General features: G+C 38.6%; 1 protein-coding gene across 3 annotated transcripts in view; it reads right to left on the bottom strand.

The window, feature by feature from the left end:
• Window positions 1–765: 765 nt before the first annotated feature.
• Window positions 766–27,721, bottom strand: part of cadm1b (cell adhesion molecule 1b) — a 165,174-nt gene continuing 138,218 nt past the window's right edge. For 2 of the 3 annotated variants that reach the window (XM_089014203.1, XM_089014202.1), the window contains 6 exons: window positions 26,220–26,378; window positions 22,725–22,821; window positions 21,072–21,244; window positions 15,432–15,482; window positions 3,578–3,706; window positions 766–3,475 (listed from right to left, as the gene is read on the bottom strand). In XM_089014203.1, coding sequence (XP_088870329.1) covers window positions 3,357–3,475; window positions 3,578–3,706; window positions 15,432–15,482; window positions 21,072–21,244; window positions 22,725–22,821; window positions 26,220–26,378 — 728 coding nt within the window. In that variant the 3' untranslated portion in view covers window positions 766–3,356. The remainder of the gene's footprint in view (window positions 3,476–3,577; window positions 3,707–15,431; window positions 15,483–21,071; window positions 21,245–22,724; window positions 22,822–26,219; window positions 26,379–27,721) is intronic. The other variant, XM_089014204.1, reaches the window with a different exon arrangement.

Below are 27,721 nucleotides of genomic sequence, written 5' to 3' on the forward strand. Positions count from 1 at the left end.
GACAAAAACCCTGGCACTCTAGTGGACACATTTTTGCACATGTCTGGCAGTAAATGAGTTAATATTTTAGTGTGAGTGTACATTTTCACCCAAAAAAAGTATTAAAAAAAATATGTGCACTCTTTTAACCTAGTTTTTCACGTGATCTGCATCACTGGAAGCAGTTTCCAATTGTAGCTTGCAATTATGGCTGTTGTTTTATTGAAATTATTCTTTGAATGTTATTTCCTGTATATTATAGCTGTCCATATTAAGTGTTTTGTTACAGATTCAGCTCTTGTTAAAACGTTATATAAACCAATATGTATTGTATTGTATATTGTATTGTGTATTGTATTGTATTGTATATTGTATTGTGTATTGTATTGTATTGTATTGTATTGTATATTGTACTGTATTGTATTGTATTGTATATTGTATTGTATTGTATTGTATAATTAAAGGTTTGTTTGATTTGCAATTCACCAGGGGTACCAGAAGCAGAGCTACAGTGGTGATGTTCATGCAGTTAAACACGCTGCCAAAGTGCACCCCGCGCCTCCGAATCAGCGTCTATGTGTGCGTAACGATCAATCGCGGTAGGTTGGTTGTCTTGAAAAGCAGGTTTTCGGCCCAAAAAAAACGTTGAATACCCCGGATTTGTCAATGTTGATAATTTCCCTTGTTCATTTTGCCCCATCATGCCATGGGGGTATACATCACTAGTGGTGAATGTCAATGATAATACGGGTGACATTTTATACATACAGTATTACATTTTCACACACACACACACACACGCACGCACGCACGCACACACACACACACACACACACACACACACACACACACACACACACACACACACACACACACACACACACACACACAAATGTCAAATAGATCCCCCAGGATATATCTTACTTATGAAAATGTCAAAAACGGACTTAGCCCAAAAGGTACCGCTACTCATTCCTGCAGACTGCATCACATCAATTTTTAACTCATTCACTGCCATTCACAAATTTATTCAGGAATTGAAGAAAAAAAAAAACAAAAATGTTGAAACATTCCCAAATTTGTTCGTTTTTTTTTCATGCTTGGGTGCCGATAAAGCGCTAGCCATGGCCTTTGGCAATGTTTTTTTTCTTTAACACAAGCCCATCAAAGCAAATCAAACTTGTGAAATCCCATGCTCATCTATCAAGTTAACTAGCAAGCTAACTAGCGATCCAGCGAGCTGAATGATCGAGCTAGCCAGCAAGTGAACTAGCTAGTGAGCAAACGAGCTAGCTAGAAAGCTAGCTATTCAGCTAACTGGCTAATCCCTTACACAACGTGGCCCGAGGCCTATATAAACCAATATGTATGTATTTCATTGTATTTTGGACAGCTGCCCTTAATTTCAAGCTCATATAACTCTAGAGCCATATCATTTAGGAATTAACTCTTTTTTTCTGCATTGAATGTTTATGTAGTCCTAAAACTCAATATTTTGGCACTGGAGTGGACACACTTTTGCACATCGTCTGGCAGTGAATGAGTTAAGACGCGCATATTCATATTTATTCATATCGCATTTATCATCTACTTTCTTCATTTCATAATTTTTGCAACAGTAGACCGAAGACCAATTTAGCATAATGAAATGATTTTTTTTAACCAAGCTGATCAATATGATTTTGTGAACATAATAAAAGAGGAAAAACATCATTGATATGTAACTAAAATAGTACTTTTTTTTGGTAAACATTTATGCTAACTCCCCAAAAAACACCAAAACTGACATCAACTCAATGATGAACATTGTTCTGCTATCATTAGACTCAAGTTTACACCACGGCTAATGCCTAAAGCTAACTTGGCTGTCAAGACATCTACACTGACACACAGAGAGGCAACTTCTCATCATGGGATGGGGGGGGGGGGGGTCTTGAGGGGGCCTTATCAGGCACAACGTGCATTCAGGACGATTTATATTCAATTTCAAAAATTAAGGGGTAACATTTTAAGAACTGTCAATTTAACCATGTTAATATCTAAATACCTAAATACCCTACGTGACATCACTTAGGGCCTCGTTAGCATGAATATTCAGCGTGAGTCTTAAAACGTAAAATATAGCTATATGCGGTGGAATCTTTGTAAAATGCGCTTTGTAGTGATTTTACAAATCATGGACGCAACTTGTCCGGAGGTGTCGGTCATCCTTTAAATGTTCATATTCTCTCAATAAACAGCTTGGCAGAGGGCTGCAGAAGTTGTCCGTCGGTCATGAATGGCTGCGTCCCCTACCAGCAGTAAAAGACAAACTTCCTACGTTCGAACCTTTGTTCACAGTGTCCGACTGAACATCTCTGACATGATACTAGTGCAGCGTGTACTACCGGAGACAAATTCCTTGTGTGTTCTACATTCTTGACAATAAAGATGATTCTGATTCTAGAAGTTTTTTACTGCGAGATGTCAGAGATGTTCCATCGGACACTGTGGACAAAGACTCAAACACAGAAAGATTGTCTTTACTGCCGGCAGGAGACGTAGCCATTCATGACCGACGCCTGAATTCTGCAGCCCTCTGCCAAGCTATATATTGAGAGTATCTGCAAATTTAAGTGATACATTAGTAAAACACAGTTTTCTTGATTAGAATACCACACCTCTTGAGTTCTAAGCACGAACAGCTGTAAGCAATAAAACATTGTATTTTCCATGAACTGATAAATTTGTAACCTGGCTAATGAGTTTTTCCTGAGACCGAGATTCCAGTCCTAAATTAGTCCTGCGATAAAGTAGTTTCCCCAAGTCCTAAATTCTGTCCAAGGCCAGATCTCCTAGATGAAGATGACAGTTTAACAAGCTGTTGACCTCAGATTAACCCTAGGTTGTCTGTGCTTCAATTGTGTATTCAAGTCACACATGTTGGCTAACCATACAATGAAACTTTTAAATACGATAAGTTCTTATTCTCTATCAGAGGGTCATCATAGTCATCCCTTTTGATCGATGGCACAATATAACACACACAACACACACACACACACTCGCACACATACACTTACCAAGCCATTTTCAGATTGAGGGTCCACAATCAAACATCTAAACCAACAAGCAGGTGAGTGGGACTGATGACGGGAAAGAAAGAAAAAAAAAACAGAGATAGAACAAGGCACGAAATAGTCTGTAAAAGAAAGAAATTGTACAGAAGTTTAGGCCCCATCAGTCCAGGAGACTGAGCCTCTTCTCAACACAAGGCCAATGCCAGTCCGAATTTCACTTCCTGTCTAAATCATCATTCTACCACCACCCCGCCAGCTATCAAACAAGAATCTGAATCAAGAGTTTAGACACCACCAGCCTCCCTTGCGCATTTTTTTTTAGATGTAATACTCCTTCTTCTCATCCGTGTTGGTGTGTCCGCCCTCGGCGTTGATGATGGCCGTGTCGGCGTCGGCGGCGTCGTCCGCCCCTTTGGCTTCGTGCGTGAAATAAGTGCCTGCAAACAAAATAACAACAACACACTCCAGACGACTATCAAACCACAACAAAAGACACACGGGATGAGTTCATGGTCAAGTGTGATTGGTCGCGTTTTTACCTTTGTGTCTGGCAAAATACCGGCCGAGGACAATCAGCGCGCAGAGGATGGCAAACATCACCACGGCAACAACCCCGCCGATGACAGCGTGGTCGAGTTTGGGTGGTGCGCCTTCACCGGCTCGGGAGTCTGGAAACAAGAACATTTAAAGGCAATTATTTGACAAATAATCAGTGGCAGAGCATCGAGGCCAATATGTATGTATTGCATTGTATTTCGGACATATGCCCCCATTTCAAGTTCATATAACTCCAGACCCATAAAATTTAGGAATTAACTATTTTTCTTCTGATGAAAGAAGAGAGTACTATAAGGTTTCTGACACTGAATTGAATGTTTATGTAGTCCAGACTCAATATTTCGCTTGCCTTTTGTATAGCTGCCCTCATTTCAAGCTCAGATAACTCCAGACCCATATCATTTAGGAATTAACTATTTTTTGTCTGATGAAAGAAGAGAGTATAAGGTTTCTGACACTGAATTAAATGTTTATGTCGTCCTAAAACTCAATATTCCGTTTGCCTTTTGTATAGCCGCCCCCATTTCAAGCTCATATAACTCCAGACCCATAAAATTTAGGAATTAACTATTTTTGTCTGATGAAAGAAGAGAGTATAAGGTTTCTGACGCTGCATTGAATATTTATGTCGTCCTAAAACTCAATATTCCATTTGCCTTTTGTATAGCCGCCCCCATTTCAAGCTCATATAACTCCAGACCCATATCATTTAGGAATTAACTATTTTTTGTCTGATGAAAGAAGAGAGTATAAGGTTTCTGACACTGAATTAAATGTTTATGTCGTCCTAAAACTCAATATTCCGTTTGCCTTTTGTATAGCCGCCCCCATTTCAAGCTCATATAACTCCAGACCCATAAAATTTAGGAATTAACTATTTTTGTCTGATGAAAGAAGAGAGTATAAGGTTTCTGACGCTGCATTGAATATTTATGTCGTCCTAAAACTCAATATTCCATTTGCCTTTTGTATAGCCGCCCCCATTTCAAGCTCATATAACTCCAGACCCATATCATTTAGGAATTAAGTCTTTTTTTCTGATGAAAGAAGAGAGTATAAGGTTTCTGACGCTGCATTGAATATTTATGTAGTCTTAAAACTCAATATTCCGTTTGCCTTTTGTGTGAGTCCTAGAATTCGAGTGACAATAACAAAAACCCTGGCACTGGAGTGCAGACATTTTTGCACATGCCTGGCAGTGAATGAGTTAAGTTTGATTCATTGACTGCATTTGAGATGTCCTCTGTGTTTGATGGGCCTTGAATACGCCATGTGAAATATGAAACCGAAAGCGAAATGTCGCAGTTTGCCAGTCGGCCGTAACATTTCCTTACTTTGCATGCCGTAAATGCCAAAAGGTAGCATCATGACTTCATACCGTTTGCGTACGAGCCAATGTGTGATGCAAAACCAATTTATTCATATTGTTCATCACGGAATAAGGTTCTGTAAAATGGCTTCATTGTTGCTGCTGCTTTATGATGCTTGCGGCATCGATGCATCAATACAACAGTCGATTATTTGTGTCTTTTTGCTCTATGGAAGGGCTCAGTCCATTTGCCCCCCATGAAAAGCAAATGTTTACAGTACATTTGCCACCAAGGTACAATCCCATCCAATTTTCTCAAAGTGCACCTTTAGAATACAACGTGCCTTGTAAATGGATCGATACTCTGAATTCATGGGACATTGTATTTCAAATGTTGTGCTTTGTTACAGCAGAAGAGGTTGTGAAAGCTCTATATGAATAAAAGCTCTGTTGTGTTGGATTGTATTCCGTTAGCGTAGCCTGATTGATTGGATTTGATTTACCTTTCTTAGTCTCGCAGCGGAGAAATTTATATTTCACAACAGCAAAGTTATGAAAGGAAGATGAAATGAAAGAAGTAGAAAAACAAACTACAGTGATACCTTGGCTTACGAACGCTTTAGCTAACGAACTTTTCGCCTTATGAACGTTAAATTTACAAAAATATAATCTTGGCGTACAAACTATTTTTCACATCACAATGAGTGATGTGTAGTTCGTGAACGAGCCGGTTCTTGGAGCTCCTAACAAGGAGCTGGCATTGGCAGCCGACTTTTTTTTTGTCCTCTATTCCCCGCCCCCGGTCTTCGGTAAAAGCCGCACGTGATTGGTCAAGATCCGTGGTAGAGGAGGGAACGGGCACACGTAGCAGTGAAGGGGGAGGGGTTACAGAAACACAGAGCTGCACATGAACAGGAAAGACAGACGACAGAGCTTGAAAAAAAAAAAAGTGAAGAGAAAAGAAAGTGAAAAGGTGAGAAAATGGTTAAAAAACAGTGAAATTTGGACTGGTTTCAACTTTATTGTTAGTACAAAGGTAAATAAAACAACTTTATTATACCGTCCTGTTAGTTTCTTTAACTATAATACCATAGCACATTTATTATACATAAAATAAGGTATATTATGTGTAGTTTTAAGGCTTAGAAAAGTACAAAATTACGTTTTATGGGGACCTGGGAACGGATTATTCTCATTTTAATGGTTTCCTATGAGAAATATTTTTACTTTTTTAAACTAAGCTGTAAAACTGTAGCAGTGGACTCGTAGCAAGTATTTCTATCTGTTGTCAACAATACTTTTGTTACCGAGGTGCCTTTACATTGACTATACGGCACTTTTAAATCGTCGGGGTTGGAGGACGTTTTAAGGATGTTATTATCTCGCGTCACAGTCAACACCGCCTACAATTTGGGCGAGAGTTCACGCGCAATAAAATATATTGTGCTTCATGAGAGGCCATTTGTGGAAGTCATCTGGAGCTCCATCATGACACGCAGTCTGCGGATAAATTGCGCCCGGTCGCCTCAGGTATCACCGAGCTTCCTTTTTTCACATTTAATCCGCGTACATCCAAACCCCCATGAAAGAAGAAGGTAACATTTGAAGCCTTTACATTTTCCGGCCCAGAATAGTTCGGAGGTGTTGATCAATCGTCTACAACGCAATGCAAGTGATGAAGGTGTGATAGTCGACGGGGGGATGGATGGGAAATGGTGCCACTGTTCTTTGCTGCATGAGAGAGCAGCTCAATTTGCCACCAATCTCACTAGTCACACTCTTGACTTGAACAATTTCGCTCAAAAACACCGGCAGTGTGACAATGGAAGAAAACCTCAGTTATTTTTTTTTTTTTATTTCAAAAGAAAAATGATGCCCCCCCCCCCAATCATTGAAGTGAGACGGTCTCAAAACGCTTTGCTGGGCTGTACGCACACTGACATTATTGCATATCGCGTTTAGTTAGTTAGGTCAAGGCAAGCTCATGTCTGATTTGTGGCACGATAGCTAGCCAGCTAGCAATGAGAAGATTACAGTGATACCTCGAACCCCTTGGCTTATGAACTTTTCGGTTTACGAACGTTAAATTTATGAACATTTTCACATTGCTATACAAACTTTTTTTCGGGATATACACGGCGCTGCCACAATGAGTGATGTGTCGTTCGCGAATGAGCCCGTTCTCCTAACAAGAAAATGGCAGCCGGCTTGTTTTGGTCCTCTATTCCCCACCCCCAGTCTTCGGTTAAAGCCACGTGATTGGTCAAGAATGCAGCAATGAGGGAAGGTGGCCTTTAATAGTTCAAAGGCAGAGTGTAGACTGCAAGGTTAAAAGTCCCATTAATCAGGCTCCACAAACAACCTGCACAGGCCATCTGTACACTTGATGCAAAAAGCTATCAACCCAGCTAAACAGAACACAATTGATGAGGAACTAGGTAAAATTATCGCAGAGAAAGCACCTACAAGGAATCATTCCCGAAGATGGTGAAAAAAGGCTACGTTCCTCATCAAGTGTTTAATGCTGATGAAACCGGCCACTCCGTTTCATCAAGCCATCAACAACCATCATAAAGGTAAATAAAAGTACTTTATTATACAGTACAGTTTATTTCTTTAATTATAATACTATAACACGTTTATTAAACATAAAATTAGGTATATTTTGTGTCGTTTTAAGGCTTAGAAAATGACAAAGTAGAAAATTATGTTTTATTGGGGACCTGGGAACGGATTATTGTCATTTTAATGGGTTCCTATGGGAAATTATTTTTTGGGATACACACTTTTCGCCTTAAACACTGTCTGGGAACCAATTCAGTTCGTAAGCCAAGGTATATAAAATAATAATAATAATAATAATAATAATAATAATAATAATACAGTTCGTAAGCTAATTTCGGTATACCATATTTTTTTTTTTTAAATGTTAGGTTATGGTCGCGTTATGTAAATTCATCCAATTGAAGACAGCAAACCAGATTTATTTGATCTACTTTTGTTTTCCACTTTTACATTTCTCAACGCGTCTGCCTGAGTCCTTCCAGCTTTGCGGTTTTGTCGCGCGACTCACGTCGACAAGGCAGAATTCTGTCGGGATCCTCACGAGATGTTCAATAAATCCATTTGCCTGCGATACATCTTCCGCGATGTGTCACATTCAAATGTCATACATGATGACAACAGACGGCGACGTGTCCTGCCTCCCTCTTGTCATCAGCACAATTTGATGATGTCTGTAATGCGGCTGCTTGTCCGTGCTGTCAGCGAGGCGACGCCGTTCCGTCGTGGAGTGCTGACATGGCGGCGACGGCATCGGCATCGTGACAGGATGTGAGCAGGCCAGGGGGGATTTATGGTGCTGGTATGAGCGGGATAAAGGGGGATTTGCAAGTAATGCCCGAGTCTGGCTGATGGAGGAAGTAGTTCTGCACCACATATTTTACCATGTCACCTCTCTGTTGTGTCTATGCAATGTATGATTTGCCTCTCGTCACCTAATTACCAGCTTGTTCCTTAACCCAAAATCGAATTTGCAGCTGAGTTAATAATAATAATAATAATAATAATAATAATAATAATAATAATAATAATAAAATACTACTACTACTACTACTAATAATAATAATAATAATAAAATAATACTAACACTAATACTACTACTACTACTACTACTACTACTACTACTAATAATAATAATAATAATAATAAAATACTACTACTACTACTACTACTACTACTACTACTACTACTACTACTAATAATAATAATAATAATAAAATACTACTAACACTAATACTACTACTAATAATAATAATAATAATAAAATACTCCTACTACTACTTCTTCTTTTCCTTTCGGCTCTTCCCCTCAGGGGTCGCCACAGCCAATCAATGTCCTCCATCTGTCCCGGTTTTGTGCATCCTGTTCTCTCACACCAGCTTCCTTCATGTCCTCTTTGACCACATCCATAAATCTCCTCTTCGGTCTTCCTCTCGGTCTCCTGCCTGGCAGTTCAAGGCTCAGCATCCTTCTCCCGATATAGTTATAATAATAATAATAATAATAAAATAATACTAATACTACTATTATTATTATTATTATTATTATTATATAATAAAATACTACTAATACTACTACTACTAATAATACTATTATTATTATTATTATTATCATTATTATTATCTCATCTCATTTTCCATACCGCTTATTCCTCATGAGGGTCGCGGGGGTTGCTGGAGCCTATCTCAGCTGTCTTCGGGCACGAGGCGGGGGACACCCTGAATTGGTTGCCAGCCAATCGCACAATATTATTATTATTATTATTATTATTATTATTATTATTATTATTATTGATAATAATAAAATAATACTAATGCTAATGCTAATCATAATAATAATACTACTAATAATAATAACTTTGCTGCTGTGAAATGTAAATTTCTCCACTGCGAGACTAATAAAGACAAATCCAATCCAATAATAATAATAATAATAATAATAAATACCCAAAAGACGCAGGCTGATATTTTTAGTCAAATGCAAAACACCAATAAAAATGACTTTAAGTGTCCCAAAACTATCAAAAACTACCCCGGAAATTCAGAAGTCCGTGACGTCACGCCAGGACGTCTTGCAGTGCAATCTTTGTAAAATGCGCTCAGTAGAAGTCATTTGAAGTGAATTTACAAATTAAGGACGCAAGTTGTACCGAGGTGTCGGTTGTCATTTGGTCATTTGCAGTCTGTAAACGATCATAAGTGTTTACCCGATGTCGACGATGATGAGACCTTTTTTGGAAAAAGAAGTCTGAACTCCATTCCATCAAGCCATCAACGACCATCCCAAAGGTAAATAAAACGACTTTATTATACTGTGCAGTGTATTTCTTTCATTACAATACAATAGCACATTTATTATACATAGAATAAGATATATTGTTTATAGTTTTAAGGCTTATTTAGTTGAAAATTGTATTTTATGGAGACCTGGGAATGGATTATTCTCATTTTAATGGTTTCCTATGGGAAATTAATTTTTGGGATACACACTTTTCGCCTTACACACTCTGTCTGGGAACCAATTAAGTTCGTAAGCCAAGACCCCACTGTAACACTATTCAGCAAGAACTCCGAGACTGCACAGGACTGGAAACATGTCAGCTGCTCAAAGACACAAAAACCTGCTCGAAATGGACTCCTCACACTCCATCTGGTGTGTGATTCCCACACTTCTAAGGAAGAAAAAAAACAAACAACACGCAGATTTACTAATGTGAGTCAACAAAGGATAATAATCCACATACTTTGCGAAGATACGAGCACCCTCCCCCCAAAAAAACGAGCCTGGTGAGCAATGTGAACTGTGTTGAGGTTTGTATTTTCTCTCCCTCTCCCTCTCTCTCACTATTTGGTCTGTTCAATCAACCCGCCAACCTAATTCATTTTGCCGTATGGAGGCGGGCCGGCCAAAAGCATTGAGGGTGTCTCGTGAGGATTTATCCGGGATATGATGTTCCTGCTTCGGATCATCTCCGAACATCTGATGGCTTGGGAAAATTATCTGACTCCCAAGCTGAGGATTGTGGATATTTCTGCCCTTGTTTAACACTGGCTGGCTCAGAATCATCGTCTTATTCTATACTCTATAATAATGACGCAGCGCAGTGACTAATATGTATATATTTTTTTTTTTTGTTACAAACCAACATTTGGTCTTTTTTTCCTTTTTACTCAAAATTCTGAGCGAGCTTCAGATATGCCCCACTTTTAGTTGAATTTAAAAAAAAGAACTTTTGCAAAGAGCACGACCACAGAATTCAGAATCAGAAAACCTTTATTAGTCCCACAATGGGAAAATTTGCCACTGACTGCAGGTCCCGTCACTCATCTAGCTAGCTAGCTATCTAGATAGCAATTGCTAGATAGATAGTGCGAGATAGCTAGATAGATAGCAAGGTAGAAAGCTAGCTAGCTAGCTAGCAAGGTAGATAGCTAGCAAAGTAGATAGCTAGCTAGATAGCAAGGTAAATAGCAAGCTAGCTAGCGAGCTAGATAGCAAGCTAGCTAGATAGATAGATAGATAGATAGATAGATGGTCTAGCTAGTTAGCTATCTAGATAGAGGCTCTAGATAGCTAGCTAGCTAGCTAGATGGTTAGATAGATAACTAGACAGATAGCTAGCTAGATATCTAGCTCACTAGTTAGCAAGCTAGCTAGATATCATTGGCTAGATAGCTAGCTATATCACTAGATAGCGAGCTAGCTAGATGGCAAGATAGATAGATAGATACATAGATAGATAGATAGATAGATAGATAGATAGATAGATAGATAGATGGTCTAGCTAGTTAGCTATCTAGATAGAGGCTCTAGATAGCTAGCTAGCTAGCTAGATGGTTAGATAGATAACTAGACAGCTAGCTAGCTAGATATCTAGCTCACTAGTTAGCAAGCTAGCTACATATCATTGGCTAGATAGCTAGCTATATCACTAGATAGATCGCTAGATAGCGAGCTAGCTAGATGGCAAGATAGATAGATAGATAGATAGATAGCTAGATCGACAGACAGGTAGAACAGCTAGCTAGCTCTCAAGCCATCCATCTATCTAGCTTGATACCTAGGTAGCTAGATATATAGAAACCAGAGAGAATGCAAAATTGTGTTCGACCTCGACGCAACATAGCAAGTTGACACGGTTGTATATGCCTGACAAATGTTTTTATGTTTAAAATAAAACTTCTTGCAAGAAACTTTCAAACGCACGAAACAAGAATTCCTCTTTTGAAAGGTTGACTTAATTCTCTCCCGAGAGGCTTACACATGCACACAAAAACACCCTTGGAGAGCCGGCAATTTGAACTCTTTTGAAACTTTTCGCAAACATGAAACAACATGGCAGACGTTTATTGTGCCGTTTTGTTGCCGCTCGACGGTGACAAGAAAGAAAAGGGCCTTGTCACCCAAATTCAAAGTCGAGCACATACGACACACAACTGACTTTTGACACTGACTAAAAGGCCGCTTGGTGCGTGACATGCTGCTTCATCTCTTTGCGACTGTACGTGTGACAATTACAAATACAGTGATACCTCGGTTTACGAATCCCTTGGCTTACGAACTTTGCGGTTTACGAACTTTACATTTATGAAAATTTTACCTTCGCATACGAACCTTTTTCATACACGGAGCTGCCTCAATGAGTGATGTGTCGTTCGCGAACGAGCCCGTTCTAACAACAAAATGGCACCCGACTGTTTTTGTCCTCTATTCCCCGCCCCCAGTCTTCGGTTAAAGCCACGTGATTGGTCAAGAGCGCAGCAGTGAAGGGGGGGGGGGGGGGGGGGTTAAACACTAATGAGACAGGCAGACGACAGTGAGTTTCAACTTTGATAGTTCAAAGACAAAGTGTAGACTGCAAGGTTAAAATATCCAGTCAATCAGGCTCCACAAACAACCCGCACAAGCCATCTGTACACTTGATGCAAAAAGCTAAACAGATCACAATTGATGAAGAACTTGATACCATGATCACAGAGAAAGCACCTACAAGGGTCATTCCTCAAGATGGTGAAAGAAGGAAGTTACATTCATCATCAAGTGTTTAATGCTGATGAAACCAGCCACTCCATTCCATCAAGCCACCAACGACCATCACAAAGGTAAATAAAACGACTTTGTTATACAGTACAGTTTATTTAATTATAATACCATAGCACATTTATTATACACAAAATAAGGTATATTTTGTGTAGTTTTAAGGCTTAGAAAATTAGAAAGTAAAAAATTATGTGGACCTGGGAACGGATTATTCTCATTTTAATTGTTTCCTATGTGAAATTAATTTTTGGGATGCACACTTTTCACCTTACACACTCTGTCTGGGAACCAAAATTACGTTCGTAAGCCAAGGTATCACTGTACATCTGCAGCGTAGACACTGGACGGCCTGTGATTACAAATCCAGCTCGATCTCAGTCCGGGGGTACCAGTGGTGCCACAATAGCTTTTTTAATGAACATTGTGCTTTATGTTACAGCCAGTCCACCTATTTTTTTGCGGCGTTATGCTGATTAAGGTGCTGCAAAGCAATCTCTTTCCAACCAGCTTAGCGTGGCCCTGTGACAGGACGTTTAGAGGAGTCGCAAAATGCGACAAGGCTCAATTACATCCTCCCAGCATGCACTGCATAAATTGCACTAAATCCCCTTTCGTCTTTTCATGATGTTAAAACCAGGAAAATAAAAATGGATGTGTATGGCGAATGAGGAAAATGATAGTGTTATATGCCACGCAGTAATATTCTTCGTTGTTTTTTTTTTGGGGGGGGGGGGTGGAAGCTGAAAAATATGTATCTTAAAAACATCATATGTGTTGAATGCAATAACTCATTCACTGTCAGCCATGTGCAAAAATGTGTTCACTACAGTGCCAGGGTTTTTGTCATTGTCACTAAAATTCCAAAACCCACAGAAATATTGAGTTTTAGGACTACATAAACATTCAATGCAGCATTAGAAACTTTAGACTCTCTTATTTCATCAGAACAAAAAAGTTAATTCCTAAATGATATGGGTCTGGAGTTATCTGAGCTTGAAATGGGGACGGCTGAACAAAAGGCAAACGGAATATAAAATTTTAGGACTAAATAAACATCCAGTGCAGCGTTAGAAACTGTAGACTCTCTTCTTTCATCATGAAAAAAAAGTTATTTCCTAAATGATATGGGTCTGGAGTTATATGAGCTTGAAATAAATGAGGGCGGCTGTCAAAAATACAATACAATACATACCATTGATTTATATAGTAAGTGTCGACGGGATCTGATTTGATGTTGCACACCCACCACGAGACAGAGATAATCTATTAGCTAAATAGCTAGCTAGCTATTAGCTATCTATTCGCTAGCTAGTAGCTATCTATTCACTATCTAATAGCTATCTATTTGTTAGCTATTAGCTATCTATTTTCTAGGCATTAGCTATCTATTCGCTAGCTATTAGCTAACCATTCGCTAGCTAATAGCTATCTATCCGCTATCTATTTACTAGCTAGCTAGCTTGCTATCTATTGGAGTTACTTCCGGGTTGAGTGAACGCTGGCGCGTGGCTGCCACTGCTTTCTCACGGAAAAAAAAAAAAAACAAACTTATCCTGTGACTGTAAAGTGACCTTGAGAGTTTTGAAAGGCGCTTAGAAATCAAATGTATTATTATTATTATTATTATTATTATTATTATTATTATTATTATTATTATTATTATTGTTATATAGCACTTTAACAACAGCTGAAGCTGGAACAAGGGGCTGATATGAAAAAAAAAAGGAAATGCTTCCCCCTCGTGGAAGGGAAAAAACATTGCCAGAGGCCATGGCCAGCGCTTTATCGGCACCCAAGCATGAAAAAAAAAAGAAACCCGAAATTAATTTTTGAAATACACACTCTATCTGGGAACTAATTAAGTTCGTAAGCCAAGGTATCACTGTATTGATGATAAATAGTTTACTGTAAAAAGTGGTGTGCACATATTAGTACATTCATCCTGTCCTGTTACGACTGATAAAGTGACCTATCTTTTAAGCATTTTTTTTTTTTTTCAAATGTCACATTGTGGCATATCCAAATACCACCTCCCAGTGCGTCCTTGCGCCGCACGTCACCTTGCCGGTGCATTTAAAACACATTTTGTGTTGAGAAACACTTGAAACGGAATAAGATGTACAAGCCTTTGTATGAGGCAGGTCAGCCAATGATTTAGCTTTCATTAAATGAAATGATATTTATGTTTTTGTTTTTTTTTTCCTGGCCTTACAAAGACAAATTGTGAGCTTTATACGAGAGTTAAAGGGCTTTCTCATATGATGGACAGTTGGGGGGGGGGGGGGGCAGATACAGCTGGAGATGCTGATAAGATAGAAGAGTGCAGGGCTCAAACACACGGCCGGGGTGCGCTAGTGGCTAACGGCATCCTGTCCTCAATGTCACCCATCGGCGCCTATCTGATGACAAATGGCTGTTGACAAATAATCATATACACTCGCACATGCGCCGCTACATAAATTAGGATATATTGTATTGTATTGTATTGTATTGTATTGTCTGTCTACTCACATTCGTGGCGTGAGTTTGTGAGGCTTTCTGAAAGGACTTTGAAGTTTTGTTCATGATGAAATGTAAGAAAAGAGATACCCATGGTAAGATCAGAGCAATGTTGCTAGCTAATGGCTATCTATTGGCTGGCTAATGGCTATCTATTTGCTAGCGAATAGCTATTAGCTATCTATTCGGTGGCTGTTAGTTATATATTCACTAGCTAGCTAGCTTGCTTGCTATTTGAGTTACTTCGGGGTTGAGCGAATGCTGGCGCATGCGGCTAGCGCTGCTCGACAACACAGAAAAAAAAAACTTATCCTGTGACTGTAAAGTGACCTTGAGAGTTTTGAAAGGCGCTTAGAAATAAAACGTATAATTATTATAGAGAGGGCCGAAGCAATGGGAGGTGGTGATGATGAGGTGTACAGTACCTTGCGTGTTGACTGGGTTGGAGGTGGGTGTGGGGATAGTAGTGGGAGCATCTAGACAAAAAGAGTAAAGAAAAATAAAAAATAAAGAACACACATGAGAAATAACAAAGACAAGAGTAAAGGAGACAAAGGTCATAGACAACAAGAGGCGATTCCAACTCATCTACTTTTTGTTTTTTGATGGGGAGCTCTCAATTTTTTTTTAGTAGCAGGCCATTTAGTGCGTAAGCGTGGGAGCGGCTCGATTGGAACGGATTATACGCATCTTAATGGTTTCCTATGGGAAATTATTTTTTGGGATACACACTTTTCGCCTTACACACTGTCTGGGAACCAATTAAGTTCGTAAGCCAAGGTATCACTAGAACTACTACAGTAAAGTCTCGTTATATCGATATTGGATATATCGATAGTCCCTGTTATATCGATACTATTTCTATGCACGCACGGAGAAAATTACATGCAAACAGGGTCGGATATATCGATAGTCCCGGTTATATCGATATTTTTTCGGACTCCCTTGAATATCGATATAACGAGACTTTACTGTACTACTACGACTACTGCTACTACAACTATGACTACTACTACTACTACTACTACAACTACTACTATACTACTACAACAACAACTACTACTACTGCTGCTACTACTACTACAACTACAACTATGACTACTACTATTACTACTACAACTAATAATAATAATAATAATAATAATAATAATAATAATAATAATAATAATAATAATAATAATACTTATATATACACATATACACTTATCCAGAACTTATATAGCACTTTAACAACAGCAGAAGCGGGAACAAAGCGCTAACATGGAAACAGGGGAAATGCTGCCCCTAGTGGAAAAGAAGAAACATTGCCAGAGGCCATAGCCAGCGCTTTATCTGCACCCAAGCATGGGAAAAAAAAAAAGAAAACCCAAACAAATACAGGAATTGCGCTCCGTGTCATATTTTCAATTCCCGAATAAATTTGTGAATGGCAGTGAATGAGTTAATAACACCATGTGATTTTTTTTTTTAAACCCTGGCGTATGGGAGGAAAAAGTTAGGGTCCGTCGCTAATTGGCAAACATCATCGCGGGGGAAAAAGGAGGCCAATTGAGGTAAGCGGTGGCACTGGGGGAGGGGCATGAAGTCCCTCATCAGGAGGACATATGGTGGTGCTATGGAAAGGGAAAGATAGCGCAACCCCTTGCTGCGAGAAAGCACAGCGGGGGGGAAATTGCCTGGCCCTCTCCCAGTGCTGTTACTGTCTGCATTCCATCAAAAGACAGCAGCAGGGGAGCGCGCACTTCCAAACTAATGATAAAACATCAAGGACGCTGCAAAGCTGCCGCCGGCTATGCAATGCATGGTGGCGGTAGCTGGGAAGGTATCATGGGATGGCAGCGAGATTCCCCTCTGACAGCATTTGAAGAGGAGGGTGGGCCTCACTGCGCTCCCGTTGACCCAAGGCGCTCTGATAGCCGAAATGCCAGCGCGTGGAAAAAAAGGGGGAAATTGGCCATTCAGGGGTTGGAGGGTCTTTTACAAAGGCCGTGATAGGATGCGGCACGTATAATATCAAGGCAAACAGGAGTTCTCCATGGGCAATTTTGCAGGTTGGATGACTTCGAGGTGGTGTATTATCAAGGCACTGGTAGGCGTGTATTGCTGGATGATGAGCTCGCATTTCCGAGATGGAAGTCAAACAAAAGTGTGAAATTTGTTTACATGCAACACTGCTCCTTCTTGTAGTTTGTTTTCTTTTGGTTAAGACATCATCATACGAAACTGTTGCTTTAACCCACGGGTGTCAAAGTCAAGGCCCGGGGGCCAAATCCGGCCCACCACATACAGTAAAGTCTCGTTATATCGATATCGGATATATCGATAGTCCCGGTTATATCGATACTATTTCTATGCACGCACTGAGAAAATTACATGCAAACAGGGTCGGATATATCGATAGTCCCGGTTATATCGATATTTTTTCGGACTCCCTTGAATATCGATATAACGAGACTTTACTGTAATATTTTTCGGCCCGCGAAAGCGAATCAAACTTGTGAACTTGTCCATTATACTTGCTAAAATCCTAACCAAAATGTCATATTTTTGGATGTAAACCACAATAAGTCATTTTTCTTGACTTCAGATTTGAAAACTAGTTATTAATTATTTTATTTAGCGCTCTGTATGTAATATGTGGAGGGGATTAAACATTCTAATGGCTTAACCAAATTCATAACGGCCCTCGGGAGGAAGGTCTAGGGCGGTCCTTTAGTGACGTCACATACGGACAAACCATATCTACAATGTGGCCCGCGGCAAAAAAAACGACTCTTGACACCCCTGCTTTAACCAATCACAGTTCAAGTAGCCAACCCAAAGCTTGCTGGAAGGTGCTCAAAACATCGGTTTTCACAAATTATGATTGGCTACTCACATGATTGGCTAGTTACTAGTATCACTATCCGCTAGTGTTAGCGGCGTTAACCCTCAGCGTTAATCCCAAACTGGATTATAGTAACAAAAAAATGGATTAGTAGCTGAAAGTAGACATTGAGCTACTTCAAATCTCCGTTCCCTCAGATCCTCTTCCTCCCTCCACCTCTGTATGCCCTCTGCCCATCTCACCACAATGGGGTGCAGAGCTTTCAGCCGCTCCACTTCCAAATTCTGGAACCTACTTTCAAATCTCACCTGAAACCCCATCTATTTATTCATGATTATACTGTTTTGTGTATTATTTTTGTTGTAAAGTGTCCTAGGGTGTTCAGAAAGCTGCTTGTAAATTAAATGTGTTATTATTATTACTTAACAAGCCAAGACATTAAAAAGTTGTCGTCAGTAAAACATCAATTTAACCAGACATGATAATGAAATTAATGGCCGACATGCCAAATGGCGTTTGCAAAACGCGAGACAACTCAGGACAAGGTTATCACACGAGGGCCAATCTTCAGTGTACAAACACACTAATTAAGCCGCGGTAGCGGGAGTGATTAGTCTGGGACAACAAAGCCTCGCACAGATCTGCAAAAATGATTTGGGACGGCATTAAATCCCGCGCAAAAAGAGGCATGGGATTCACAAACATAATCATCAGCAATTATGAGCACCCTTTTTATTAATTTGCAGTTTGGGATTGTCCGTGATCACACAAGAGAGAAGCTCTTTAATGGAAATTCTGAAAATATGTGGGGAGTTAGTTGCTAAGTGAAGAGACAATGGACTGAGGAGGATGCACACTCGAACGCTGCTGCGTGTGGCTGCCGCTGCTCACCCTCAGAAAAAATTATCATGTGACTGTAAAGTGTCCTTGAGAGTTTTGAAAGGCGCTTATAAATGTAATGTATTATTATTATTTGTGTATCTATTAGCTAACTAGCTATCTTTCTATCTATTTGAGTTACTTCCGGGATGAGTGAACGCTGCTGCGTGTGGCTGCCGCTGCTCACCCTCAGAAAAAATTATCATGTGACTGTAAAGTGTCCTTGAGAGTTTTGAGGGGCGCTCATAAATGAAATGTATTATTGTTACTGTATCTATTAGCTAGCTATCTTTCTATCTATTTGTGTTACTTTCGGGTTGAGTGAATGCAGGCGCGTGTGGCTGCCGCTGCAGAAAAAATTATCCTGTGACTGTAAAGTGTCCTTGAGAGTTTTGAAAGGCGCTTATAAATGTAATGTATTATTATTATTATTTGTGTATCTATTAGCTAACTAGCTAGCTTTCTATCTATTTGAGTTACTTCCCGGATGAGTGAACGCTACTGCGTGTGGCTGCCGCTGCTCACCCGTAGAGGAATTATCTTGTGGCTGTGGGGTGTCCTTGAGAGTTTTGAGGGGCGCTCATAAGTGAAATGTATTATTGTTACTGTATCTATTAGCTAGCTATCTTTCTATCTATTTGTGTTACTTTCGGGTTGAGTGAATGCAGGCGCGTGTGGCTGCCGCTGCTCACATGCAGAACAAAAATATCCTGTGACTGTAAAGTGTCCTTGAGAGTTTTGAAAGGCGCTTATAAATGAAATCTATTATTATTATTATAAAAGTGTTTTTTTTTTTAATGTTTTAATGCTACCAAGTATGAATGCCTTGCCAAGGACATTTCATGATTGCCTCTTTGTCTTTAATGTACAGACACTGATGAGTTCTTTGAAAAACACTTTTGCTAAAACTCTGCAGCGACACAATTGGCAAGACAGCTCAGACATAGAGGAAGCAAACAAAACAAAAAATCATTTATGCACATTTTCAACATCTGTCATCTTAATTTGCTGGTCGGCCAGATAAACAAACCACAACATTGTTGCTTTTTGACAACGACTTGTCAAATCAATTTAAATGAGGCGGCCGAGAACAAATCAAAACGATATTATTGTCGTGAAAGCTGCAATCAGATCTTATAAAAAGCCAACAGAAGGCCTTTTTCTCCACAACAGGCTTTGCTTTTTTTAATGCCACACAGCACGTTCGGGGGGGGGGGGGGGGGGTGGTAGGATGCATTAACTCATTCACTGCCATTCACAAATGTATTCGGGAAATGAACATATGACGTACAACGCCATTCCCCAATTTGTTAGTTTTTTTTCAAGGCTTGGGTGTCGAAAAAGTGCTGGTCAGACCTCTGGCAATGTTTTTCCCTGCCACAAGGGGGCAGCATTTCCTTTTTTTTCCCATGTTAGCGCTTTGTTCCGGCTTCAGCTGTTATTAAAGCCCTATACAAACCAATACAGTAAAGTCTCGTTATATCGATATCGGATATATCGATAGTCCCGGTTATATCGATACTATTTCTATGCACGCACGGAGAAAATTACATGCAAACAGGGTCGGATATATCGATAGTCCCGGTTATATCGATATTTTTTCGGACTCCCTTGAATATCGATATAACGAGACTTTACTGTATGTATTGCATTGTATTTTGGACAGCCACCTTCATTTCAAGCTCTTATAACTCCAGACCGGTGGGTTCGATTGAAGGGGTTCGGTGAGTCGGTCTCAGGGGCTCGGTGGATCCTCCGCCACAGCGGTCCACCCCTCATATTACATATAGAGCGCGCACCACATTGATAAATGACTAGTTTTCAAATTTGAAGTCAAAAATAATGACTGTTATTATGGTTGACATGGGGCAATTTTAAATTTTGGTTGGGACTTTAGGTATCATGAAATTTCGTGGGCCGAACATAATGGTGTGGCGGGCCGGATTTGGCCCCAGGGCCTTGACTTTGACACCTGTGTCTTAGACTGTCTTTTTTTTCATCAGGAAAAAAAAAAACTTCCTAAATTATATGGATCTGGAGTTATCTGAGGTTGAAATGGGGGCGGCTGTATAAAAGACAAATGATAACAATTGCCAGAGGTTTGACCAGCGCTTTATTGACACTCCGTCGCAAAAAAAATCAAAACAAATTCGGGAATGTCGCTCCACGTCATGCTTTTAAATTTCCGAATAAATACGGGAATGGCAGTGAATGAGTTAATATTATTTTATGACACAGTCCACGGCCCTTTATAAAATAACCCATACTTGTCTTGTTGCATAAAAGAATTGAAATTCAACATTGCTATGGTTTCATATGAATGGTGTCCATTTCTCAATGAGGCCCAGCGCTTACTCACCATACACGTAGAGGACGTAGTCATCATAGGCTTCGCCCACCGCGTTGGAGGCCACACAGCGATATGTGCCGTTGAAGGACTTGTTGAGGTTCTCAATGTACAAATCCGAGCCTGTGACCACGGCGTGAGGCGGTACCTCCTCGTTCACCTTTAGCCAGTTGATCTGATGAGGACTGCGAACAAGTAGCACAAGTAGCTTCAAGGACAACCGACACCTCCGGACAAGTTGCGACCATAATTTGTAAAATGACTTCAAATGACTTCTACTGAGGACATTTTACAAAGATTCCACCGCATCAAGCTATATTTTACGTTTTAAATCACGCGCTGAATATTCAGGAAGTCTTGTTTTTAGGACTACATAAACATTCAATTCAGCGTAAGAAACCTTAGACTCTCTTGTTTCATCAGAAACAAATAGTTAATTCCTAAATTACATGGGTCTGGAGTTATATGAGCTTGAAATGTGGACGGCTGTTCAAAATACAATGCAATACATACATATTGGTTTATATAGGGCCGAACAAAATGGTGTGCTGGGCCGGATTTGGGCCCCGGGCCTTGACTTTGACACCGGTGTCTTAGACTCTCTTCTTTCATCAGAAACAAATAGTTAATTCCTAAATTACATGGGTCTGGAGTTATATGAGCTTGAAATGTAGACGGCTGTTCAAAATACAATGCAATACATACATATTGGTTTATGGCCGAACAAAATGGTGTGCCCGGATTTGGGCCCCGGGCCTTGACTTTGACACCGGTGTCTTAGACTCTCTTCTTTCATCAGAAACAAATAGTTAATTCCTAAATTACATGGGTCTGGAGTTATATGAGCTTGAAATGTGGACGGCTGTTCAAAATACAATGCAATGCAATACATACATATTGGTTTATATAGGGCCGAATAAAATGGTGTGCTGGGCCGGATTTGGGCCCCGGGCCTTGACTTTGACACCGGTGTCTTAGACTCTCTTCTTTCATCAGAAACAAATAGTTAATTCCTAAATTACATGGGTCTGGAGTTATATGAGCTTGAAATGTAGACGGCTGTTCAAAATACAATGCAATACATACATATTGGTTTATATAGGGCCGAACAAAATGGTGTGCTGGGCCGGATTTGGGCCCCGGGCCTTGACTTTGACACCGGTGTCTTAGACTCTCTTCTTTCATCAGAAACAGATAGTTAATTCCTAAATTATGTGGGTCTCGAGTTATCTGAGCTTGTACAAAAGTCAAATACTGCCCCCTTGAGGGAGGGAAAAATATTGCCAGAGGTCTGACCAGCGCTTTATCGGCACAGCCCCGCAAGAAAAGACAAAATCCGAAAAAAATTCGGGAATGGCACTCCACGTCATGCTTTTCCATTCCCGAATAAATTCTGCGACGTCAGTGAATGAGTTAATTTCGATAGTATTGCAATGCAGCAATTGCATTCTCAACAACACATTAGATTAAACATTCGCAATCCATTCTGAATAACTATACCGAAAACAGCTGTCATCAAGTTGACCGATTTGGACATCGAAAAGCTCTAATCTCACGATTTGACGTTATCTTTCATAATTCTGCCCTCCAAGTGAAAGTCATATGATGCATGTTGACTCTGACATTTTGTCCCACCCTTCATCTGTACTGCACACGTGCACTCACTGTGGTTTTCCTTCTGCGATGCACGTCAGATCAAGATTATCGCCCTCTCGAGTTAATCCTTCAGGATACGTCACCACAATCTTCACTTCTGGTTTATCTGAGGAATTAAAAAAAAAAAAACACACTTATTGTGACTTATAGGGTATTCATTCACTGCCAGACAATGTGCAAAAAGTTACACTCTATTCTTTCATCAGATAAAAAGTTAATTCCTAAATTATATAGGTCTGGAGTTATATGAGATTGAAATGAGGGTGGCTATCCAAAATAAAATACATACATAAAACAAAATACAATACGTCCATATTGGTTGATATAGCGCGTTAACAACAGCTGAAGCGCTACAACAAAGCGCTAACTTGGAAAAAACGGCAAATGCTGCCCCCTTGTGGAAAAAAAACATTTCCATGGCCAACGCTATATCGGCACCCAAGCATGAAAAAAAACTAAACCCAAACAAATTCGGGAATGGTCATATTTTTAATTACCGAATACATTGGTGAATGAGTTAATACGCTTCTTTTTATGCGTTAGCTACCTAGCTGGATATTTATTTGCTATCGATTTGCTTTCTGGCTGGATAGCTATCTATCTAGCTGGCTAGCTCGCAAGCTAGCTATCTGTCTATCTATTACCGAGCTAGCTTTCTATCTATTTGAGTTACTTCTGGGTTGAGTGAACGCTGGCGCGTGTGGCTGCCGCTGCTCACCCACAGAAACACTTAGCCAATGGCAGTGATTGAGTTAATAAGCTTCTTTTTATGCGTTAGCTACCTAGCTGGATATGTATTTGCTATCTATTTGCTTTCTGGCTGGATAGCTATCTATCTAGCTGGCTAGCTCGCAAGCTAGCTATCTGTCTATTAGCTAGCTAGCTTTCTATCTATTTGAGTTACTTCTGGGTTGAGTGAATGCTGGCGCGTGTGGCTGCCGCTGCTCACCCACAGAAACACTTAGCCAATGGCAGTGATTGAGTTAATAAGCTTCTTTTTATGTGTTAGCTACCTAGCTGGATATGTATTTGCTATCTATTTGCTTTCTGGCCGGATAGCTATCTATCTAGCTGGCTAGCTCGCAAGCTAGCTCTCTGTCTATCTATTAGCTAGCTAGCTTTCTATCTAATTGAGTTACTTCTGGGTTGAGTGAACACTGGCGCGTGTGGCTGCCGCTGGTCACCCACAGAAAAACTTCACCCATGACTGAAAAGTGACCTTGAGAGTTTTGAAAGGTGCTTATCAATGAAATGTGTTATTATTATTAGATTGTAAAAAATTAAAAATGTTAAAATTGTGAAAAAAAATGCCTGTTTTGTCACTTAGCTTTGCATGACATCCTTTGTTTGTCATGACTTTTTTTTTTTTTTTTTAACAGATTTGGTCACACATATATCTTTATTTCATGCATGTCAAGATCCAATTATCTAAAGCACAGGTGTCAAAGTCAAGGCCCGCGGGCCAAATCCGGCCCGCCACATCATTTTTTTCGGCCCGCGAAAGCAAATCAAACTTGTTAAATTCCATGATGATTGCTAAAATCTGAGCCAAAATTTCATATTTTTGGATGTCAACCACAATAAAAGTCATTATTCTTGACTTCAGATTTGAAAACGAGTTATTCATTAATTTGCCGTGTGCTCTATGTGTAATATTTGAAGGGATTTAAACATTCTAATGGGTTCCCCAAATTCATAACGGCCCTCGAGAGGAAACCATAACTACAATGTGGCCCGCGGCAAAAAATGACTTTGACACCCCTGATCTAAAGTTTTGGGAGTGTTGGAAATGTTCATCTCCTCACATGAGTTTAATAATAATAATAATAATAATAATAATAATAATAATAATTTACAGTCGTGAAATATACCCGTTGCTAAGCAAAGTTCATAAGACGTAATTGTAACTGTTTATTTCCAATTATTTGAGTACCGAATACGATGAATTATTACTAAATAATTACAGTAAAGTCTCGTTATATCGATATCGGATATAACGATAGTCCCGGTTATATCGATACTATTTCTATGCACGCACGGAGAAAATTACACGCAAACAGGGTCGGATATATCGATAGTCCCGGTTATATCGATATTTTTTCGGATTCCCTTGAATATCGATATAACGAGACTTTACTGTACTTTCCAATCAGAGTGTATAATCACCATTCAGCAAAGAGAGGAGACTATAAAAATGCTCCTCAACAGCAGGTTTTGCTGTAGTTAGCTTAAGGTGCTTTTCTGATCAAGTGTGACTGATAAACCGGACTGCCTCAGCACATCTTAATTAAAGGTTAAGTCACTCTCGTGTATGAGGTGGAGAATATTAAATTTACCCTGCTTTCTATGTCTGACCTTTCAAGGAAAAAAAAAAAACACACAAAGCTAAGTTGGAAGTGCTTGACAATTTGGTCATCTTGGGCACACGGCTTATAAAGAGGGGAAAAAAAAAAGAGATTTTGCTTTTAAAGTACTATCAGTTGAGTAGATGTCACCTGTGCACATCGGATAATCCTTTTTATCTTGCCCCGAGTTTCATTTCTGGGTATTTTTTTTATCTATTTATTTATTTAGCTATTATTCTATTTGGCTGTCTATCTATCCGGCTAGCTATCTATCTATTCGGCTATCTATCTATCTATTTTGGCTAGTTATGTATCTATTTGGCTATCTATCTATCTATCTATCTATCTATCTATCTATCTATCTATCTGGCTTGCTATATATCTATTTGGCTTGCTATATATCTATTTGGCTAGCTATCTATCTATATATATATCTATTTGGCTAGCTATCTATCTATTTGGCTAGCTATCTATCTATTTGGCTATCTATCTATCTATCTATATATATCTATTTGGCTATCTACTTGGCTATCTATCTATCTATCTATCTATCTATCTATCTGGCTAGCTATCTATTTATCTATCTGGCTAGCTATCTATTTATCTATCTGGCTAGCTATCTGGCTAGCTATCTACCTATCTATCTATCTATCTATCTATCTATCTATCTGGCTAGCTACCTATTTATCTATCTGGCTAGCTACCTATCTATCTATCTATCTATCTATCTATCTATCTATCTATCTATCTATCTATCTATCTATCTATCTATCTATCTATCTATCTATCTATCTATCTATCTATCTATCTATCTATCTATCTATCTATCTATCTATCTATCTATCTATCTATCTATCTATCTATCTATTTGGCGAGCTATCTAACTATCTATTTGGCGAGCTATCTATTTATTTGTCTGTCTGCCTGCCTCTGAAAAAAAACATATAAAGTCAGATAAAAAATGAAAATGGCGAAGTGATGTGTGACATTGGGACACAGTGGATAATATTTCCCAACCCGAGTGGCATTTTACTTTACAAGTTTCACCATGTTAGGTGATTTGTTTCCTGTGCAGTAATTTCCGCAGTAATCAAGGCGTTTGGCTTGCTGTGTGCCGTGTCATCATATACAGTAGCGGTAGTTTCATGCTGTTGCTCACATAGCACTTCCAGGTTCCGTTGAGCCAGCACGTCATTCGCAGCCGGATGGTCGATGATGCAATCCACCGGCACGCCGTCGTCTTCTTTGCTGACTAAGAATCGCACGCGGCTGGTGACGGTAAACATCCGGTCGTACATCTCCTCCATCGTTGTTTCACCTGGAAAGAAGGGAGAGATTAATTACAATTGGAAATTGTTGTGACTATCTGATGGCTTTTATTTTTTTTTTTAATTTTGTCGTGTCGCAGGGGAGAAATTTACATGTAATTTTTTGGTTCTTCATCACGAAACATTTTTGGATTGGTGAAAATTCAAACTCCAGAATCAAAAGATGACACTAATCGGATGCCCTGAAATATACTGAAAAAAGTGGCATTAAGTGGAATGCTAGTTTTTCATAAACGTAAATAAAAGTGGAAGGGACAATAAATAAATAAATAAATAAATACATAAATAAATAAATAATGCATGTATAAATACACAAACAAACAAATAAATAATTAAATTAAACACAAATACATAGTCCTGTCCCTGAAATACATTAATAAAACGCAAATAAATATACAATTAAATAAATAACAAATACATAAACATATAAATAAATAAAACACACATAATAAATCAAACAAATAAATAAATACACAAATAAATAAATACACAAATAAAATAAAAATAAATAAATATATAAACAAATAAAACACAAATACATAAATACATACATAAATAAACACAAACAAAAAATAATGGCATAAATAGATGGACAAACAAAGAAACAAACAAAATAAATAAGTAAGTTAAACACAAATACATAGTCCTGTCCCTGAAATGCATAAATAAAACGCAAATAAATAAATAACAAATACATAAATAAATAAAACACAAAGAATAAATAAATAAAACACACACAAAAATAAATACACAAATAAAACACAATTAAATAAATTAATACATAAACAAATAAATAAATACATCAATACATACATAAATAAATACACAAACAAAAAATAAATGTATAAATAGATGGACAAACAAACAAACACACAAAAAAATAAATTACTTAATTAAACACAAATACTGTACATTTTCCCTGAAATACATAAATAAAACGCAATTAAATGTATCAGTAAATAAATCACAAATAAATAAATAAAACACAAATGCATAAATACACAAAACACATACAAACACAAACAAATAAAACACAAATAAATAAAACACAAATACATAAAACACAAATACATAAATACATACATACATAAACACACAAACAAAAAATAAATGCATAAATAGATGGACAAACAAAGAAACAAACAAATAAATATATAAGTAAATTAAACACAAATACATAGTCCTGTCCCTGAAATACATAAATAAAACGCAAATAAATATACAAGTAAATAAATAACAAATACATAAATAAATAAAACACAAATAATAAATAAATAAAACACACTCAAAAATAAATACACAAATAAAACACAATTAAATAAATTAATACATA

The sequence above is a fragment of the Hippocampus bargibanti genome, linkage group LG14 (genome assembly GCF_051943395.1).
Source record: "Hippocampus bargibanti isolate YZ-2025 linkage group LG14, ASM5194339v1, whole genome shotgun sequence".
Classification (NCBI taxonomy): domain Eukaryota; kingdom Metazoa; phylum Chordata; class Actinopteri; order Syngnathiformes; family Syngnathidae; genus Hippocampus; species Hippocampus bargibanti.